The following is an 18,155-nucleotide window of genomic DNA, read 5'->3' as shown; positions in this document are numbered from 1 at the left end:
GTGAAGCGGAAAGAGGAGCATCCGTACCGTCCTTCTCTTTCTCCTGCGCTGCGTCACCTCGAACCCTCCCCGCACCTTTAACCAAGCCACTGTCTCCATCCCTCCCCGGCCCGTCGAATGTCATCCTGCGGCGTGATGCAGTGTTTCGACCGCTAACGCGGGTTGGGATTACAGCGTTGCATCTGGCCGGAGGTTCCCCTGCCTTCCGATGCATGTCCCCGGGCAATTCGGCAGCGAAACCATCCCCCTTGCTTCAAACTCTCCCACTCGGAACTTTCTTTCGTCGGATATGGACGCCCGAATTGGCTCGGGACACATGCCAAGCACCAAGACGCATGGCAACCCTGGAGGTGTGGTTTAAGCGACGAGAGCGAGTTGTCCCTGGCAGCAAAGGGAAGCAAGCCGACTGGCCAATTCCACAGCGCGCATGGGAGGAGCAGCCAGCTTTCGTTCGAGAAACATGAGGACCAACATCGCGCTATTTCTAGCACATTCAATAGCTCAGCTGACCGTTGATGTCAAAACAGTACTAGAGGGTGGTGCGAGAACCTCACTCAAATGCGGTAAATCGGGTCTCGGTAATTCGCGCAATATGCGCGCGGTTAGGATCGATAGTTGATGCAAGACGGCTCGGAAGCGAGGAGGTTTCCTGATCTGAAGGTTGACGAGGAGTTTGAGCTTAGAATTCACACTCCAAGAGCATACCTGAAAGGCCCTCTACCGCAATGCTACAATCGACTTTAAATGTGAACAAGAATGCTCACAATTCGTCCCTCGCTTTTAAGTGCCCGCTTAGTCCTTCACTGAGAGCCGTAAAATGATCGAACAAGGGCGCATCTTCACCCAAACCCCAAGCAAACACCCCTCCTAATCGCCTCTTGGCCATGATCAGCGGGAACTTGCGCTTGATGGCACCGGGGGTATCAAACGTCCACCAGAGATCTTCCTTAGCGTCCCAGTAGTAAAACCCGCCCTGCTGGTCGTCATACACGCCGTGCCCGCGTGCTCTCCCAAACGACTCAGCCACTTCCTCGGGCACCGTGTCGTGCCACGAGAAACCACCGCTGCGACCGAGATCGGCCCCGGTAACCGGGTCTTCGAGCAGCAGGGTCGGGCAGCCCACCGGCGACGGGCCTGCGCAGGTGTCGTGCTCCGTCTTGAAGTACTTCGTGTAGAAGGCGAACCCCAAGTTGAGCTTCTCGGGGGCCGCGCCGGCGGCAATGTAGGCGTCGATGGCCTCGAGGCTCAGCTCGACGCCTGTGTGGTGCTTGGTCACGGTGTCGCGGCGGTTCATGAGATCGTACGTCATGACGTTCAAGAAGTCCAGGTGACGCATGATCTGGGGCACCGTCTCGCGGGTGAAGGCGAGCATATCCCGCGTCAGACCTGGCACGGCAGCGGATATGAGTTTGCTGGGGCCGAGTGCGGCACGGAGCTCTGCCAGCAAGAGAGGGTAGGCGTTGATCTCCCAGGCTTTGGCCGAGTTGGGCACTTGTTTGTAGTCTTCGCCGTTGCCGCTGCGGTTGTATCAACACCATGAGTTTTGTGTGATCAGCCACGGCTTGAAGCTTACCCTGGATATTCCCAGTCAACATCGATCCCATCAGCCCCCGTCTCCGTGACCATTCTGGCTACGTTTTCGGCAAACGTCTTGCGAGTTGTATCGTTCAATGCGGCGGCTGAGAAGCCCTCTGTGTCACCCCAGCCGCCAATGGCCACCTGCACCTTGGTATGTTCGGGGAACTTGGCCCGGACGTCATTGACGGTGCTGAACATCGGCCAGTCAGTTCTCCCAGGCTGGTTGAATATGCCCGGCCTCATGAAGGCCGCAGCGACGTGGGTTACATGTTGGAGCTGGTCTATTGGAGGTGCCACTGGGTGTTGGCTGTCATCAAACAAGAGAATCAGCGGCTGTATTTAGGGTAATTATATCTGCGGGGCGAGGAGTGAGTACCCTGTGAAGTACATAATACATCGCAACTGCCGCTTTGCCGTCAGGTTTACCGCCATGGTAAGTGAGAAGAAAAAGAGGAAGTATGGCAAAAGGAATCGTGTCGACGCCATCTGTGTGGTCAGGCGGTTTGGGGGAGGTTCTCAAGATGAGCGCAGATGGGGGGTTTGCGTTTGACAAGACAGCCAATGAATGAACCAGAGGGGGGAACACGGCGTTGTCAATTGAGCAGCACTACTGACTACTGGCTTCGATTGTTGCGCTGCATTGAGCTGTTGTATCGTGCCTCCTTCTGAAAGTCGAGGTTGTGTATCCACGACATTGACCTCCTCCCGATCGCAATCACATCAAGACAATAATAATCAAGGACTCGGATTGCGAAGTGGTACAAGTCACGAAAGCGATCGGAAACCGCGATCTTCCCGACGAGTCCCTAAAGTCAATCACATCTAATCCCAAATTGGCAATTGGTCTCCACAATCGCATTGTCGTTCTTCCGTTCACAATAATTGTATTCTTCCAATAGTCAACCTCTTCAATTTTTGTTCCACACATCTTATCTCATGAACTTGAAAATCAGCTGAATTAGAAGGACACTCGCGTTGTACCAGCAGACAGCATAAATAGGACTCACGATTTCAGAGCGCGACCGATCCAAGTCGGTGATACACTAGTACAAATTGGGAATAATTCGTTTGAGTGCTTCGAAATTTTTGGCATCCTCGAAAGAGCCCGATTTTCCAACAACATCTAGCAGCAAGCCTGCGACCTATTTTGACCGCCTCTATCAATTGTGAGATTGGAAACGGACGGCATGAGCTGAGATTGCAGAATTGCCACCTTTTTGCATCAGCTAGCCTCTTCGCCATGCTGGAGAATCTCTGCACCCTCCCGTTGTCGGCGGACCTGTTCACCCAGGTGCTGCACCCGTCCAAGCCACTCCTCACCGTCGGCTTGTCCAATGGCCGTGTGGAGAGTTTTCGGTTACCGAGCGAGGACGACGATGGAAACGGGAGTAGCTCAAACAGCGGCAAGGGCCTGATCAAGAGCGTGTGGAATACACATCGACACAAGGGGAGTTGTCGCTACTTGGCTTATAGCCATGACGGAGAATGTGAGTGGGAAATTGGAGGTTTCCATGACATTGGCGACGGTATGTGACTGACTATGGATCTGTTAGCCCTCTACTCCGCCGGCACCGACTCCGTTGTTAAGCACTTCTCCCCCGAGACCGGCATCGTCATCTCCAAGATCGGCCTACCGCCCCGCAACAGCGCCACGAGCACGACGGACTGCCCCGCCATCATCCACGCCCTCTCCCCGCAGACCCTCCTGCTCGGCACCGACTCGGGCGGCCTCTACATCTTCGACCTCCGCGAGAACGGCAGCCTGAACCCGAAGCCAGTGCGCAAGCACGTACCGCACGCCGACTACGTCTCGAGCATCACGCCGCTGCCTGCCTCGGCCGAGAGCACCTCCGGGTTCTCCAAGCAATGGGTATCGACAGGGGGGACCACACTGGCTGTCACAGACCTCAGGGCGGGGATAGTCGCGACGTCGGAAGACCAGGAGGATGAGCTGCTATGCTCCACCATTATCCCGACGGGGCTGGGGCCTAAGCGCATGCGCAACAACGCCGTTGTGGCCGTGGGCACCGGCGGCGGTATTTTAACGCTTTGGGACCGCGGCGCGTGGGATGACCAGCAAGAGCGCATTTACATTGCGGCCGGGAAGAACAAGAGGGACGGCGACAGCCTGGACGCCATTGTGCGCGTGCCCGACGAGCTTGGGTGGGGGAAGAAGGTGGTTGTGGGCGTGGGCGACGGCAGCATGGCTGTTGTGGACCTGAAGCAGCGCGAGGTGCAAGCTGTGCTGAAGCACGACGAGATCGAGGGCGTTGCGGCCCTGACATTTGACTACCAGAACCGCCTGATTAGTGGTGGCGGCAGGACGGTCAAGGTCTGGGCCGAGTCGGGGATCGAGGGCCACGAGGATGATGAGGGCGAGCAGGAGCCCACCGCGATCAAGAGGGCTGCGGACAGTGATGATGACTCTGAGGAGGACGACAGCGACAGCGATAATGAGCGTCCCCAAAAGCAGTCGAAGAAGAAGAGGAAGAAGGGCAAGGGTGTCCAAGGAAGGAGCGTGGCCTTCCCGGGTTTGGATTAAGTCGCTGTTTGCACTCCCCGTGCAACGGCTTGTATTACTGATGGCCTGTCGGTGCCACGCGACTCTGGCTTGTCTAAGGTAGGCTGCGGATCGCGACCGGCACACCTCTACACATTTATTCTTACCCGGGCCCGTCCCGACTCCCCGCTCTGGTGCGGTAAATGGAGATTTCGCCGAGTTGTGTCGGTCTGGCGTTTTGGAGTCCGTCAGGGCCTGGAGTGAGATGAGTCTGAGCTCTGCATATATCTGGCTCAGCCAACTCCCCAGGTCAAGCAGGCCTCATATGGTGCTTGTCGGTAAACTACAGAAGCGAAGAGGCAAGAGGCGAAGACGGCGAAGGGCGGCAGGGAGCCTTCACAACCTCGCTCAACGATACCAGTTATACCTGGAAAATCACTTTTTCAGGTTGTATAAGACGGGCCAAACGGCCTCCGTGCCTTGAATAAGCAGTTCAAAATTCTTTAACCACCAGTCTCCAAACATGTGAGATTCTTATACGCCGCGAGTGACACTGTATCTGGGCTTGGTTTCATTACTTCCGGCTAACACAGCTTCTTCTAATGCCACGCCCCTTTGCTCTTATCTCGTCGCTTCTTCGAAGCTTGGGATACAAGACGTCGGACTTAGTATCCTCTATATCCACTACAGCAGTTTAAGCCGCCGGCCGAGTGTAGTCGAGCTCTCTTACACGCCGCCACACTTCCCGGACGGTCCTCTCTTGCCCTTCTCGTCCTGACTCCGTGGCTGAGGGTCCTGCAGGACTACAAAGGAGTAAGCACTGCACTCGGTGATGGGGTATGGGGGCAACCTAGAAAACTACTCACCGTATCGCTAAGTATAGGCGACTCCCCAACCCCACGTCCTCTATCCGTGCGGTCGCGGAGTCCTCGGGCGGGTTCGCAGTCGTTACTAACCCGCCGGCTTCTTGGAGGATGGCAATACCAGCGGCGACATCCCTTGAAACGTCATTAGCATCCCATGGTGGGCATTCAGTCCCCTTCCCGAGGCCTCTCAACTTACCATTCCCAACACCCACCCTCCCACCAAATATCAAACGCCCCCATTGCCGTGTATGCAAGATCCAACGTCGCGCTTGTTATCCCACCGTCAGCAAACCAGTAACCCAAAAGGAGCACCAACCACCACACCACATACCTGCCCAAACTCCTCACACCATGCACCATGCCCCCTTTCCCGCCCCTCCCCCCCACCTCCGCCGCCATATTCACAAAACTCTCCACCTTCCGATACAGATTCCCCTCTTCCCGATCCTTCCTATCCTTCCCCCACTCGCACGCAAACACACACCCCCTTGGCGCATCCACCGGCATCGGCGGCACCGGGCTACGCACCAGCGGCAGGCGCTGCGTCTCGTTGAGCCAGGCGCCGCGGCCGCGGCACGACGTGAACAGCTGGTTGAGCAGCGGCGCGCAGATCACGCCGATGGTGGGCTGCCCGTGCAGGACGAAGGCGATGGATACGCAGAACATGGGCACGAGGTGCGTGTAGTTGACGGTGCCGTCGAGGGGGTCCACGCACCAGGTGGGTGTGGTGGGGGTGATGAGGTAGGCGCGGGATGGGCCTTGGGAGTAGGTCTCTTCGCCGATGAAGCTGGGGGTGATGGGGTTGTTAGTTTGGAGGGGGGGGGTTTCGGGGTGGAGGGTGGAGGGTGACATACGCATGGTTGGGATATTTTTGGTGGATGGATGTCTTGATGAAGGCTTCCACGTCTGTACGGGATGTTAGAGCCCCGGGGGGTAGGTGACTGGCAGAGGGGACTTTGGTTCACCTTCGTCGGTTTTTGTTACAATATCTACCGAACTGTCTTTCTCGACCACTTCTTGTGTGTTCTCGCCGTTGAACCTCGATTGGGCAGCGTCAAGGAGCAGCTTGCCAGCATCTTTTCCGAGTTGTACAGCGAAGGCGTAGATCTCGTCCAGCTCCCCTTCTGTGAGCGACTTGGTATGCATGTTTACTGTTACCACTTGGGCTGATTGAGTGTGCTACACCTTGTTTGACTTGTGTAGTTGACTAGCTATTGGAGGTAAACCAGCCTTTTCGGACAGTAACAGGAGTCATTTCCCCAGTAGAACATCCGTGAACGGAGCTAGGCGGCCGGAACCAAGCTTCGCCGGGACTCCGTGACAGAGAGCCGCTGGAAGCCGAGCTCGACGGCGGACATGTTCCGTCCTTCCCGGATCCTAGCGGCCACGTTCAGTCCGGGGTGCCTCCTGACCCGCTTCCCCGGATCGGCGGGCACGCCGCGTGTGTTGCTTTCCAGGATGACGAAGGGGGCAATGGTCATATGAATACAGCACACAGCATAATGTAACCCTATAGCATCCATTCCGAGACTCGCCATACCAAAATCTAGTGGTGCTTGAGTTTCCCGGTTTTCGCTTGACGTTTTCATCACCTGTTCCGAGGTCGTCGCGAATCGGCACCCGCCGGGAGAGTCTTCATCCGGGAGTGGCAAGCGGAGTGGGGCCGGCTGCTTGCCGGGATGTAACCCGGAACAGCCGTTTGACGGCGGGTGAACACTTATGGGAGGGTGGGTACCAGCTGGTGTTATGGAGGGCCGGGGGGTTTCTGGCATGAAGTGCAGGAATTATAGGAACCAGTAAAACAGCAGCTGAGGAAACGCCAAAAGCGCGCGGGTGAGATCGGGTATTGGGACACGTTGGCGCGTATGTGGTTAGCATCTTAGATGAGATGTTTTCATTCTTGCAAAGATACAACATAAGAGTAAACACATTCCGCTAGGAAAAAGACACAACTCACTTAGTTCCATCTTCCCCTTCACCTAAGTGAGATCTTTGTATGCCTTTTGTATACAAACAAACCCCTTGTTTGACCCCCTACCACAATCACTACTACCACAAACACCATCACCACCACAACCACCACACCCACGACCATGACACCACCCACTTCCCCCCACATCCTCCTCATCAACGGCCCCAACCTCAACCTCCTCGGCACGCGCGAGCCAGACATCTACGGGCACACCACCCTCGCCGACGTGGAATCCCTCGCCCGCACCCAAGCCACCTCCCTCGGCGCGACCCTCTCGACCTTCCAATCCAACCACGAAGGCGCCATCATCGACCGCATCCAAACCGCCGCCGGCCACACCCCCCCCAACCCCACCACCACCACCACCCCCACCCCCACTCTAGACTCCCCCGGACCCAAACCCTCCCTAATAATCATCAACCCCGGCGCGCTCACGCACACCAGCGTCGCGATACGGGACGCGCTGCTGGGGGTGGGGGTGCCGTTTGTGGAGGTGCATGTGAGCAACGTGCACGGGCGGGAGGGGTTCCGGCGGCACAGTTACTTGAGCGACAAGGCGGTGGCGGTGGTGTGCGGGATGGGGGTGTTTGGGTATCGGGCGGCGGTGGAGTTTGGGGTGGGGTTTTTGAGGGAGGGGAGGGGGGGGAGGGGGAAGCTTTAGGGGGGGGTTGGTGGATGGAGGGGGTTGATAGATGGGGGAGTTGTGGTGGATGGGAGGGGTTTGGTGGGTAGAAGGGAGGGAATGGAACGGAGGGCAGAACGGAAGGGGTGCATGGTCATGTTATTTAGGGGGTATTGCTCTATCATATTATTAGGGTTACAGACTGCCCTCACGAGAAACAGGAAACGAGAAACAGGAAACACAAGTGCTGTCGCTGATCCGAGCTCATGCCCGGTATTAGGTACATGTCTAAGCTGTCCATCGTAGGAATCCCAGTCTACCAGCCCTCATTACCGTCGTCTACCGAGGCTCGACCGGCCCATGCCTAGTATTCCTCACAAACGCCAACGCCGAGAATACCGAAGGAGATTCATTGCCATCTACAGCGACGCAAATACCCGGTTCACATCGGGCTTGGGGTCGGGCTTGGCCTCAACCGCAAGGCCCATATCTTTCTGAAGCTTGGCCCAGGAGATGGCGCCGCGCCTGGCGAGCTCCTCGGGCACATCGGCGCCCGTGTCGGCCATGCGGCGGTTGAACAACTCCAGGCTGACCCAGCCCTCAAAGCCGAGGTCGTGGAAGAAGGCCCTGGCGATCTGGGCGACAGGGAGATAAGCGCCACGGTCCTGCTCGCCGTAAAACAGCCGGCAGTTGCGAGACCAGGTCATGCGGGCCGGCTGGTCGGCGTTGTAGAAGGGATGACCGGGGAGCAGCGGCTTGTCGAGGCGCTCGGCGTCGACGACCTGGACGTAGAACACTTTGTTGACATCGACGATGCGCACCATCTCAGCGATCGAGTCGCGGACGGCTTCCTCGGCGTTCACCGTCTTGCCCGAGTACTTAAGCGGGTCGGCGTAGATGCGACCGGCGATGTTGAAAGTGTCGAGGCACATGCCGAAGTTGGGGCGGTCGACAAGCTGGACAATTCCCCAGCAGAGCTCCCAGGTGTCGATGCGGGTGCTCCAGCAGAGGCTCTCGTAGGCGAAGCGGATGGGCGGGTTCATAGCCAGGCCCATATCAGCGACCTCGCGCAGGTCCGAGACGATCACGGTGAAATCGTCCGTCACCTTGTCGGCCGGAAGAAAGTTGGCGGGGATCTGGATGATATCGGTCCCGAGCTGGCGGGCGAGATTGAACCAGAACGTAAGCTGCTTCAGCCGCTCCTGGTGCTCGTTGCGGTCGACAAGTCCATCGTACTGGCTAAAAGGCTGGAGGCAAATGATCTCGATACCGCGGTCCTTGCAAAGGCGAGAAATCTCGCGAGCGGCAGCGAGTTGGGCCTTCTGAGACGGACCACTCGAGGACATGGACTCGTCGCCACCCTTAGCGACGTCGGCAAGGTCCTCGTGGAACAGCTCGATGCCTTGGTACCCATACTTCTGGGCGGCGTCTAGCTTCGCAACAAATGAATGACCGGCATAGCACCGGCCAAGGGACATGGACGTAATGCCGAGTTTGCACACCATGGTGGCTGGCGTTAGGGAGAGGCAGGAAGAATGATACGAAGAAGAGTGAGCAACTTGGGTGCGGCCCGCGTTGCGAACAGCAGGTGGGTGAGTGGGATGTGCTGGCAAGAGTGGGAGAATAAATTATTATATATTTTGCCGCTGAAAGGTACTTAGGGCTCGGCAGAGAATTTTTCGTCGAGGAACGCTGTGAGGGGGATTTAAGTGCATGTGAGAAATGTCGAGGAGGCGAGGGGCTCGACAGATCTTAAATGAGTGAGAGGTAATGGGATGGAAGGGAAGGCACTTGGACCTGGCACAACACAGGACTGGAAGGTAATACTGGAGAGAAGTGTGGGGAGCTTAACACCCAGGGTGTGAAAGAAAGTGAACATACTACTTACTACCCAAGGCTTCTTCTGTGTCTGTTGGTGAAGTGACAGTTGGTTGGGCTATGCGTTTACCGCCCTTGTTCATCACCTCGACAGATATCTTCCTATTCGCATGCTGGGCTGCCAGCTGAAACTGGCTACTTATAAGTGCCTTGCGGTATACCGTCAGATAAGGCTGTGATCGCCATGGCTTTGCCTGCCTACCTACACATTTCTATCAGTAGACCCTTGACATAGAACTGTTGACTTGTTGTTTGGGACCCCTTTGCCCTTTTGAGGATCTTGGGCTTAAGTTTTTCACAAGGGCAGGACAAAAAAGAGTCCAGGTTCAAAAAGAAGCAATGCAAGGGCAGTATCACCGCTTCTTTCTCGGCCGGGAATCCTTGAAAGATTCCCCTTTCCCCTGTGGCAAGTAGCACAGCGGCGTTTAGCGGTGTACAAACGAGCTGGACAGACGTCACCAATGCGGCAGGCACCGTGCACTGCGTACAAGGCAGCTAAGCACGCGGCATCTCAGATTAGCGATGGGAGCCGAAGATAAGCGAGAGTATGCGCTTGGGCGGCAGAAGAATCAGCAGAAGAGGGAAGGAAGGGAGATGCTTCTTCCCCTTAAATGACGTCCTCTGGTTTCATCCTGGTGGGAGTCAGAGGTTCAACATTCAGGAGAAGGAAGGCGTGAGCCAGAAAGACGGAATGGTTCGCAGTGGGGATGATAGGCAGGGAGTGATGTGATGGAGTGGAGAATAGAGAAGAGGCGCCTCCTTTGCAGCCAATAGCCACTGGATGAATATTTAGCCAGGGGTATTGGTGTGCCAGCTGTCTCGTGCATGGCATGAAGGCACAGTGTGCTGTGCCTGATCTTCCCCTCTCATGTTGTTATCACAGGCATTATCTGTGCGCTTTTGACAGTGTGCCAGGCTCAAACTACTGATATAACTCCAGTTTACTCATAGGAGACACGGCGTGCTGCACAGTCCCTGCCGATCGGGTTGCCGCTGCTGCATCCCGGGTTTGCAGGGGGGTGGATGCATCTTATTCCAGGTCAAACTCATCAGCGACTGGCGGGTTGAACGGCTTTCCGCCTTGCTGGGTCTCATCTCCAACAACCCCACCACTCCCTCTTCGGAATCCGAGGCCGAGGCACCGTGGGTGGGGGTTAGATAGGTGGTGTTGAGAGTTGCAGGGTCACTTGATGAAAGAAACACACAAAGATAGCCTTGACCACCATTTCCTTCTCATGATTACATGTAACCGCAACCCGTATCACCTTCAACTTCAGCATCTTACCTCTATCACCAACAAAACCGCCCTCCCATCATCACCACCAGCCTTCACCAACCTGCCATGTTGACCACAACCACAACTACAACCACAACCGCGATGAAGCCGGAACAAACTTCATTGCTGGACCTCAGGTCCCACATCGACCAGCTCGACAAGCATGGCTTTCTGTTCGGCCAGAAGCTCACAGCGTCCATGTCCCCCCTCCTACATGACGTTGTCTACAAGGGCCTCGGCCTGAACTGGGAGCAGATCCGCCTCGACTCAACAGACATGGACCTCTTCCTCCGGTTGATACGGCATCCCAAGTTTTACGGTATGTCACCAACCCGCCTCCCCAGGCACACCACACCCCCCGCACACTACCACCCATCTCACTAACCCCAACCAGGCGCTTCCGTAACCATGCCCCACAAAGTCGCCATCATCCCCCACCTCGACGAGCTCACCGAAGAATGCCGGGACGTCGGCGCCTGCAACACGCTCTTCCTGCGCCCACGGCGCGACGGGGGCAGCGGACGCCTGCTTCTCTGCGGCGCCAACACGGACGTGATCGGGATCCGGGAGTCATTCGTGCAAAACATCCCCGACCGGTCCCTCTACGCAGGCCGCCCCGCCATGGTGGTGGGCGGGGGCGGCGCGGCGCGGTCGGCGGTCTACGCGCTGCACAAGTGGCTGGGGGCGACGTGCATCTACGTGGTGAGCCGCGACGAGCGCGAGATTGATGCGGTGGTGGCCGAGTGCACGCAGCGGGCGTACGGGGCGCGCCTGGTGCATGTTGCGAGCGTGGAGCAGGCGGAGGGGCTGGAGGCGCCGGGCGCGATTGTCGCGTGTATTCCGGACTTTCCGCCCGTGACCGAGGGGGAGAAGACCCTGCGCAGGATTACGGAGGTGATGCTGCGCAAGGAGAGGAAGGGCGCGATTTTGGAGATGTGCTATAACCCCTCGCCGTACACGGCGCTTGGGGCGTTGGCGGAGTCGACGGGCTGGCAGGTTATTTTGGGTACTGAGGCGCTGATATGGCAGGGGATTGAGCAGGTGAGTTGACAACTCTGATTCTGCTGTTGTGGGTTATCACTGCTAACCGAGTTTACGTCGACAGGACAAGTACTGGACTGGTAGGAGTACGAGTGAGCTCCCCGTTGCGCAGGTCAAGAAGGTGATTGCTGCGAAGTTAGCTGAGATCTCTAAGATTTGACTAAATATTATACCATATTATCATTTTTTATTTATGTTGGCGTGGTGTTGACGTAGTAGAGTGAGACCCGATCGTGATATTGCTGTGTTGGTGACGACGGTTTCCCCTTTGCCCCTGAACATTGCGTTCAGATAAGCTTGTAGTTATAATCTGCGTTAATTTGTGGATTAGAACTGTAGAACTCACATTGCACATGAGCCGATATACGAAACGAGTTATTGGATGCCTGATGTGGTGAATGTCGGCCGTGGCTCGATATCATGAGTCGGGGAGAAGAACAAACCGCCATGAGCAAGCGAGAAGCGAAGGGCACACCACAAATGTACCGGTCAACATCGTAGTAGCAACCCGTAACGCTTCATGTCCACTCTTATTGGTGGTTTGAAGAATGGCGATGCCATGGTTGTTGTGGACAGAGGGGCGCTTGGGCTGGGGCGGCGTGCCCTCGGGCTTGATGTGGCCTTTCGCTGCTTCCAATCTACGGGCGTACTCGACTTGAATTTGAAGAGAAGCAGCAAGAGACATCACAATTATCACCATGATTAAATCAGCAAGGTAGATGTAGATTGAACACAAGTCCACGCTTGCTATCGACGGCATTACCAAAACAATCGCCCTCGCAGATAATTTAAACCAGCAGCTAGCCTCCACGACCCTATCCCCCCAGTTACCAAAAAACAGCCAATATCCCCATTGCCACACCGTGCCCATATTTAGACGCTCTCCGTCCTCTCCAGGTGGCCCTGCTTCGCCTTCTCATCCGCCGACAACGAAGCGTCCTCAGCGCTGTGGGCACCCAGCTCCTCCATGAGCTGCTTGTTCGCCTTGCGCACGGGCTTGATCTCAAACAAGCGGTCCATAGACTCCAGCGGGATTGACTTGGTCTCGGGAATAAGATAATAGACAAAGATAATCGACAGCAGCATCAGCGACGCAAAGAAGAAGTAGACGCCGTACTCCATCTTGAGGAACATCTGCGGGGTGAAGCGCGAGATGATAAAGTTCCAGAACCAGTTATTGGCCGAGGCGGACGCCTGGCCTAGCGAGCGCGTGTTCTGGTCGAACATCTCCGAGTTGACCACCCACGGCGTGCCGTTCCACGACGGCGTGTAGAAGGCCGTCCAGAGGTAGAAGAAGAAGACGGCCGCGATGCCCCCGCTGGACATGCCGCCGCCGCCGTCTTGGTTGGACGACGGGTCCGCGATCTTGATGTAGGCGCCGATGAACCACATGCACAGGGAGCCGCCCGCCGCGCCGATGAACAGCATGCGGCGCCGCCCCACGTGGTCCACGAGCCAAAGCAGCCAGATGATCGTGAGGACGGTCTTGACTACGCCGAAGAGGCCCGTCGTCAGGAACCCGGTGTTGGTGCCCGTGATTCCGATGCTTCGGAATACAGTTGGGCTGTAGTAGTTGATCGAGTTGATACCTGCCGAGAGTATTAGTCACGCCGTTTCCAATACAAAGAGTCCAAGTTACTACTCACCACTGGCGTTCTGGAGGAGAAAGAGCATGCCGCCAAGGAAGAAGCGCCACTGAACCTTTCGCTGCTTGAGCGCAAGGAATGGCTTCCAGAAACCCTTGCCAACCTCCCTCTCGAACCGCTCGATGTCATTGTCGATGTACTGAACCTCTTCGAGGATGTACTGGTCGGTGGGCTCGAGGTTGCGTATCCAGCAGAGGATCTTCATGGCCTCCTCCCTCCTGCCGTTGGCGAACAGCCACCTCGGCGACTCCTTGATCCAGAAGAGACCAATAAACAGCAGCCCGCCCGGGATGAGCTGAACAGCAAAGGGGATAAGCCATTGGGACCGGGTGGGCGCGAGCGTCGTGTTGACGCCGTAGTTGATCCAGAAGCCCACCAGGCCGCCAATCTGCCAGCCAAGCTCGTAGATGCCAACTAGGCGGCCACGGACGGCCGGGGGCGCCAGCTCCGAGATGTAGATGGGCACCATGTTGGACGCGCCGCCGACGCCGACACCAGCCAGGACGCGGCCGGCGAGGATCGGGCCCAGCCCCCTCTCGGCACTCGCCGCGAGCATGATGCCGGCGCCGACGAGGAAGACGCTGGAGAAGACGAACAGCGACTTGCGCCGGCCAAGGAAGTGGCTGGTGACATAGGCGAAGAGGCTGCCGAAGAAGGCCCCCGCTTGGTAGACCGAGACGATGTTGGACTGCAGCAGGGCGAGGGCGTCCTTGTCGTACGAGGCAAAGTCAAACTCCTCGGTGAAGGAGGGAAGGGCGAGGGTGGTGCCGATGAAGGCCGAGTCGTAGCCGATCATGCATGACGCGAAGGAAGCGACAGCGGCGCAGGCATAGACTCGCCAGTTGTAGACGGCCTTGGGCGTCGGCCTGTCTTCTTTGAGCTCGAGGAGCGTCATCGGGGCCGTCTGAACGATGAGGTCTGCTGCCTGTCCAAGGGAAAACAGTCGGATGGCACCCCACGGGGAAGCAAGGTGGTTCAGTCTGGGGTAACTGGGGTAGTCTCGGTGAACCCCAGGTTACTCAGATTTATATAGGTATGACACGAAGGGCATCATGGAACTCGGCTAACCCCTGCACGGTCCGCGCAGCATCCTGTCGTTACCAAACACTCGGAGCCTACCTTTCCACGAGGTTGCCGCGTGGGTCTGGTAGGGGCCAAGCCTCCACATGAAAAATGTTGAACCGTGGAGTAGAACCCACACCGGAGACAGCATGGAGAAGATGGAATGGAAGCCGGCATGGCGAATCATAGTTTTCGGAAAACCAATAGTTGTTGTCGATCGGCGTTCCCCGCAAGCTGCACTGCTAACGGCTGTCACCCCTATCCTGGGGAACCCCACCTTAGGGAAACGCTAGGGGCAGATATGCCGGCATTTGGGATGAATGCTCTGCCGGAGTCAACGTCAGCCGACCACGGCGGAGATTCCCGAAATACTCGTACCGACCGGCCATGGTATCCATTTCTGGCCGGTTAGGGTCGCCGGCTTGGCCCTGAAATTGGCAAGACGCTTTGACTGTACATGGAGCATCTTAGCACTCGACCACTGGGATTTTTTGTTCAAAGCTGCAGATGCCAAGTCTTTCAAGATTCTTGTGTGACTATGCTGTTAAGCCGTGGCTCTAGTTGCGCAAAGTTGGAACGCCCATGGTCGTCAGGGTACGCCCTGAAGACTTCCCGTCTCATTAAACGCCGCGGCGCTCGACGGCCCGTGAAGAGCTCAAACTGGGCAAAGCCTTGCTCTGGAAGCAAGTCCAAACCATCCATGGATACCCAACCCCTATGCGCCTCCTTTCGAACCTGCTCCAGCAGGGGGCTGTTGAGTGTCTTATACTCAAGCTCCAGAACCACACCGCCGGTCGGGCTCTCCAGCCACTGAGCCGGGACCGTGAATTCCGGTGCTGGACTCCCTCCGACGCCGTGCGTCGGAATGCACGAGACGATCATGGTTGGGCGCTTGTAGCCCTCTGGCCAGGGGTCGTCGCGAGACCGAATAATATGAAATCTTGCCCTTTCCTTGGACCCGGTACTGGAGCTAAACAGCGGGAGTCCGTTACGGGCCAACAATGTCTCGAAGTGTGAAACGAGTTTCTCGGTGTTGGCGAGTGTCCGATTGAAGATGAGTATGTGCTTGACTCCGAGCTGCAACATCGCGTAGACGGCGGCCCTGGCCATCCCACCGGCCCCGACGACGAGCCCGGAACTGCTAGGCCGCACGGCGTTAGCCGGAGAGAGGCCGCGACGAAGGCACGCGCGGATACCAATCCAATCCGTGTTCTCTCCGTAAAGCGCCTTCACCGAACTAGCTAGATTGCCGCCGTCGGATACTACTGCATCGTCAGGGATGCTGCCGTCAGGATTAAGGTTCCGCACGGGGATCAGTGTGTTAACAGCACCGATTGCCTTGGCATGCCGGCTGAGGGAATGCGTCAGGCTGATAATCTCGACCTTGAAAGGGAGCCCCACAGAGGCGCCGGCAAAGTGAGGATCGTTGACGAGCTCTTGTAGGTTTGCGATGGTGCTTGAAGAGCGAGGTTCGTACTGGTGGGGGATGCCGCAGGCCTTGAGAGCAGCGTTGTGCATTGCTGGAGACAGACTGTAGCTAACATTGGCACCGAAGACGTAGAGTCTCATCGGGTGGTAGTAGAATGATGAATATAAAGCCCCCGTCGCCTCCCGGGCTGTGAGTGACGGTCGCAGGGCCATGGCGGCATCGGTTGTTGTTCCATTGCTCTCTTTTTGCAAGCCTTCTGGCAGAACCGATGTGAGAATCTGGTTGAAGCACGCTGAAGTCCGGCCCAGTACCCCCGTGTTGTAGGCAATGAGTGGCAGCTTTGGCCCCGGGGTTGACTCGGCGGCGTGGTGGATTAACCGCACATCCAGATTATCAGCGGTGCTAAGCGCCCTCCTCGTGAACCTTACGAGGTTGCAGTCGCTTCCCTGGGCCTTTTCATAGTACGACCGCCATAATGGAGCGTCCCACAGGGGAGCGTCTGCGTCCTCCAACTGGAGGTTGCCCACAACTTTGCAGGTTCCTTTGGCGTTGATGATACTTGCGAGTAGGGGACTGTCTAGTCTCAAATCGACAGTGATGTATTCGGGTGCAAGGCGTAGCCCGTGACGAATGTATGACAGGTAAAGAGACCGCCAATATTCGTTAGAGAGTGCCGCTTCCGGGAACGGCACATGAAAAAAGATAGGGATAACGGTGTCCCGCCTGAACTGGGCCACGATACGGCTTATTTCACTGGCCCGGTGCGAGGAAATGTCGGTTGATGACCGCAACTGGTTTCTGTAGTCGGTCACAAGGTCGTCGACGATGATCTCTATGGCATCGGCTCCGATTTCGAACTCTTGGATGTCGATGTCGCCCCGAGCTAACGACGAGAGCGGCACAGAAATAGCGTAGGTGAACCGCCTCACTTCCGCAGGAACGCAGGCCAGAGGGAAGGCTGACTCGTTGAAAGGGATGGACCCGCTCGGCAGAAGTAACGAGAGAAACTTGAGAAAGTGCCTCTCAGCTCGCTTTAGCGTCAGATACGGTGCCGTAGGCCGGTCAAGGTCAGCGGAAGGCGAGGGAAGGCGTTCGTTTGTGAATTCGTCAGGCATGCTGCTATCCTCCGAGACATTGAAAAACTCGTAGCGCGTGCAGTTTCTGAAGAAGGTGCTGCTTGCGCCCAGGATGTCCTTGGCTTTCTGGAGGGTTTCAATCTTTAGGTGGCTCTGGATGGCTTTGGGGTCGCGGAGAATGTAGATGACAGGGTGGACTTTCCCCAACCCCTCCAGGGCCGACTGGATATCCCTTTCAATCCACGAGCAAACGATGACAGCATTTTTGCCATGCCTCCCTAGGACCTCGTAGAGGATGGCAACTTCGCGGGCCTGGCAAGCCACGGCGCCGTGTGCCTTCTTGTAAGCCGGACTAGAGAGACCGGTCACCTCGCGAAAAGCCATTTCAAGATCAACAACCTTTCGGTTCATGGCAGAGGAGGCTATAACCGCCAGCGTTGTCTTGCCGGCGCCCCGGATACCGGCGATGATAATGGATGTGTCTGCATCGTAGCTGGCTGTTGACGAGCTGGAAGTTTTGCGCGGTGGAACCTGGTAGGCCGACCGGTACTCTAGGAAACATTAGCCGCGATGCTTGGCCGAAGGTGAGTGAGGAAGGGGGGGCAGAGATGGTGCAGCACGGTCGGCGGCGGAGGGACTCTAGAACGCCTTACCTCCGGGGGATGGTCCGGGCGAAATCGTCGGCGCTGCATGGAGCAACGCGGGGTACACAGGACCCCTGCTCTCGGAGGAGAAGGGCCGGGACGTTGGGCGTGGTTCGACGGGGGGGGGTTGGGGTTGGCCGTCCCAGGCGAAGGCCATCGCGGCGTAAGAGCGCTTGACGCCAGCAGCAGCAGCGGGAGATGTCATGATCCTGCTGGCGATACAGACACGGCAATCGCCAAGGAAATGGGAAACATCTACGGCGAGGTACTGGATGTGACCGGGCAGTAGGTGACCTGACTGAAAGGTTGTCTGTCGTCCGGGCCCGAGAGGCCAAATCCCGGGGTCAACTAGCAACGGCAAAGACAAGCATCGACCAATCCACCCAATCCACCCAATCGATCAAGGGAAGGTGCGTAAGGAAAGGTACAGTTCCCGTAGTGGTCATGAGTTGGACCAGAAAGGGAATGCGTGCGCAAATGCGAGTCGCAATGTCTGAATTGCCGTGTGCTTGAGTTTGGAGAAGACCCGAGAGAAGCGAGTGCTGCCAGGGCAGAGGCAGCTTGA

At 57.0% G+C, this 18,155-nt stretch overlaps 8 protein-coding genes across 8 annotated transcripts; 3 read left to right on the top strand and 5 right to left on the bottom strand.

Annotated features, from left to right (window-relative positions):
* Positions 1–263: 263 nt before the first annotated feature.
* Positions 264–2,326, bottom strand: F5144DRAFT_373303 (glycoside hydrolase family 18 protein). The gene is made up of 5 exons (XM_066784532.1): positions 1,955–2,326; positions 1,574–1,885; positions 706–1,517; positions 550–649; positions 264–484 (listed from the first exon to the last, which is right to left on the bottom strand). Exons 1-3 carry the CDS (start codon positions 2,062–2,064, stop codon positions 761–763), a joined length of 1,179 nt encoding a protein of 392 aa, XP_066640570.1. The 5' UTR covers positions 2,065–2,326; the 3' UTR covers positions 264–484; positions 550–649; positions 706–760.
* Positions 2,327–2,662: 336 nt separating this feature from the next.
* Positions 2,663–4,232, top strand: F5144DRAFT_373210 (WD repeat-containing protein JIP5). The gene is made up of 2 exons (XM_066784531.1): positions 2,663–3,065; positions 3,132–4,232. Exons 1-2 carry the CDS (start codon positions 2,819–2,821, stop codon positions 4,118–4,120), a joined length of 1,236 nt encoding a protein of 411 aa, XP_066640569.1. The 5' UTR covers positions 2,663–2,818; the 3' UTR covers positions 4,121–4,232.
* Positions 4,233–4,772: 540 nt separating this feature from the next.
* On the bottom strand, positions 4,773–6,090 carry F5144DRAFT_496063 (uncharacterized protein; the record flags this gene model as incomplete). Its single annotated transcript, XM_066786131.1, has 6 exons — positions 4,773–4,881; positions 4,945–5,076; positions 5,141–5,212; positions 5,429–5,731; positions 5,799–5,850; positions 5,910–6,090. The coding sequence occupies 6 exons, from the start codon at positions 6,088–6,090 to the stop codon at positions 4,773–4,775; spliced, it is 849 nt and encodes a 282-aa protein (XP_066640568.1).
* Positions 6,091–7,037: 947 nt separating this feature from the next.
* F5144DRAFT_496874 (Dehydroquinase) lies at positions 7,038–7,577 on the top strand (the record flags this gene model as incomplete). Its single annotated transcript, XM_066786172.1, has 1 exon — positions 7,038–7,577. One exon carries the CDS (start codon positions 7,038–7,040, stop codon positions 7,575–7,577), a length of 540 nt encoding a protein of 179 aa, XP_066640567.1.
* A 380-nt stretch (positions 7,578–7,957) lies between these two features.
* On the bottom strand, positions 7,958–9,043 carry F5144DRAFT_497180 (xylose isomerase-like protein; the record flags this gene model as incomplete). The annotated part of the gene is made up of 1 exon (XM_066786190.1): positions 7,958–9,043. One exon carries the CDS (start codon positions 9,041–9,043, stop codon positions 7,958–7,960), a length of 1,086 nt encoding a protein of 361 aa, XP_066640566.1.
* A 1,460-nt stretch (positions 9,044–10,503) lies between these two features.
* F5144DRAFT_373122 (uncharacterized protein) lies at positions 10,504–11,908 on the top strand. Its single transcript, XM_066784528.1, has 3 exons — positions 10,504–11,011; positions 11,087–11,733; positions 11,798–11,908. Exons 1-3 carry the CDS (start codon positions 10,759–10,761, stop codon positions 11,891–11,893), a joined length of 996 nt encoding a protein of 331 aa, XP_066640565.1. The 5' UTR covers positions 10,504–10,758; the 3' UTR covers positions 11,894–11,908.
* A 657-nt stretch (positions 11,909–12,565) lies between these two features.
* F5144DRAFT_373097 (general substrate transporter) lies at positions 12,566–14,439 on the bottom strand. Its single transcript, XM_066784527.1, has 2 exons — positions 13,380–14,439; positions 12,566–13,322 (listed from the first exon to the last, which is right to left on the bottom strand). Exons 1-2 carry the CDS (start codon positions 14,272–14,274, stop codon positions 12,607–12,609), a joined length of 1,611 nt encoding a protein of 536 aa, XP_066640564.1. The 5' UTR covers positions 14,275–14,439; the 3' UTR covers positions 12,566–12,606.
* Positions 14,440–14,906: 467 nt separating this feature from the next.
* On the bottom strand, positions 14,907–18,121 carry F5144DRAFT_373095 (type I 3-dehydroquinase-domain-containing protein). The gene is made up of 2 exons (XM_066784526.1): positions 17,600–18,121; positions 14,907–17,497 (listed from the first exon to the last, which is right to left on the bottom strand). The coding sequence occupies exons 1-2, from the start codon at positions 17,793–17,795 to the stop codon at positions 14,961–14,963; spliced, it is 2,733 nt and encodes a 910-aa protein (XP_066640563.1). The 5' UTR covers positions 17,796–18,121; the 3' UTR covers positions 14,907–14,960.
* Between the last annotated feature and the right edge of the window lie 34 nt (positions 18,122–18,155).

Source organism: Chaetomium tenue, assembly GCF_020726465.1.
Source record: "Chaetomium tenue strain MPI-SDFR-AT-0079 chromosome Unknown F5144scaffold_6, whole genome shotgun sequence".
NCBI lineage: Eukaryota > Fungi > Ascomycota > Sordariomycetes > Sordariales > Chaetomiaceae > Chaetomium > Chaetomium tenue.
Note: the sequence above shows the minus strand (reverse complement) of the source record. Positions and strands in the feature narration are given on the sequence as shown.

What these genes read in the sequence shown, in the direction of transcription:
- F5144DRAFT_373122 (XM_066784528.1), top strand. Translation starts at nt 10,759, where the DNA reads ATGTTGACCACAACCACAACTACAACCACAACCGCGATGAAGCCGGAA. An exon ending in ACGGCATCCCAAGTTTTACG is followed by an intron (nt 11,012 to 11,086) that starts GTATGTCACCAA and finishes AACCCCAACCAG; the next exon opens with GCGCTTCCGTAACCATGCCC. An exon ending in TATGGCAGGGGATTGAGCAG is followed by an intron (nt 11,734 to 11,797) that starts GTGAGTTGACAA and finishes TTACGTCGACAG; the next exon opens with GACAAGTACTGGACTGGTAG.
- F5144DRAFT_373303 (XM_066784532.1), bottom strand. Translation starts at nt 2,064, where the DNA reads ATGGCGTCGACACGATTCCTTTTGCCATACTTCCTCTTTTTCTTCTCA. An exon ending in TGTATTATGTACTTCACAGG is followed by an intron (nt 1,886 to 1,954) that starts GTACTCACTCCT and finishes GTTTGATGACAG; the next exon opens with CCAACACCCAGTGGCACCTC. An exon ending in GTTGACTGGGAATATCCAGG is followed by an intron (nt 1,518 to 1,573) that starts GTAAGCTTCAAG and finishes ATACAACCGCAG; the next exon opens with CGGCAACGGCGAAGACTACA.
- F5144DRAFT_373095 (XM_066784526.1), bottom strand. Translation starts at nt 17,795, where the DNA reads ATGACATCTCCCGCTGCTGCTGCTGGCGTCAAGCGCTCTTACGCCGCG. An exon ending in GCCCGGACCATCCCCCGGAG is followed by an intron (nt 17,498 to 17,599) that starts GTAAGGCGTTCT and finishes AATGTTTCCTAG; the next exon opens with AGTACCGGTCGGCCTACCAG.
- F5144DRAFT_373210 (XM_066784531.1), top strand. Translation starts at nt 2,819, where the DNA reads ATGCTGGAGAATCTCTGCACCCTCCCGTTGTCGGCGGACCTGTTCACC. An exon ending in TTATAGCCATGACGGAGAAT is followed by an intron (nt 3,066 to 3,131) that starts GTGAGTGGGAAA and finishes TGGATCTGTTAG; the next exon opens with CCCTCTACTCCGCCGGCACC.
- F5144DRAFT_373097 (XM_066784527.1), bottom strand. Translation starts at nt 14,274, where the DNA reads ATGACGCTCCTCGAGCTCAAAGAAGACAGGCCGACGCCCAAGGCCGTC. An exon ending in TCTCCTCCAGAACGCCAGTG is followed by an intron (nt 13,323 to 13,379) that starts GTGAGTAGTAAC and finishes TACTCTCGGCAG; the next exon opens with GTATCAACTCGATCAACTAC.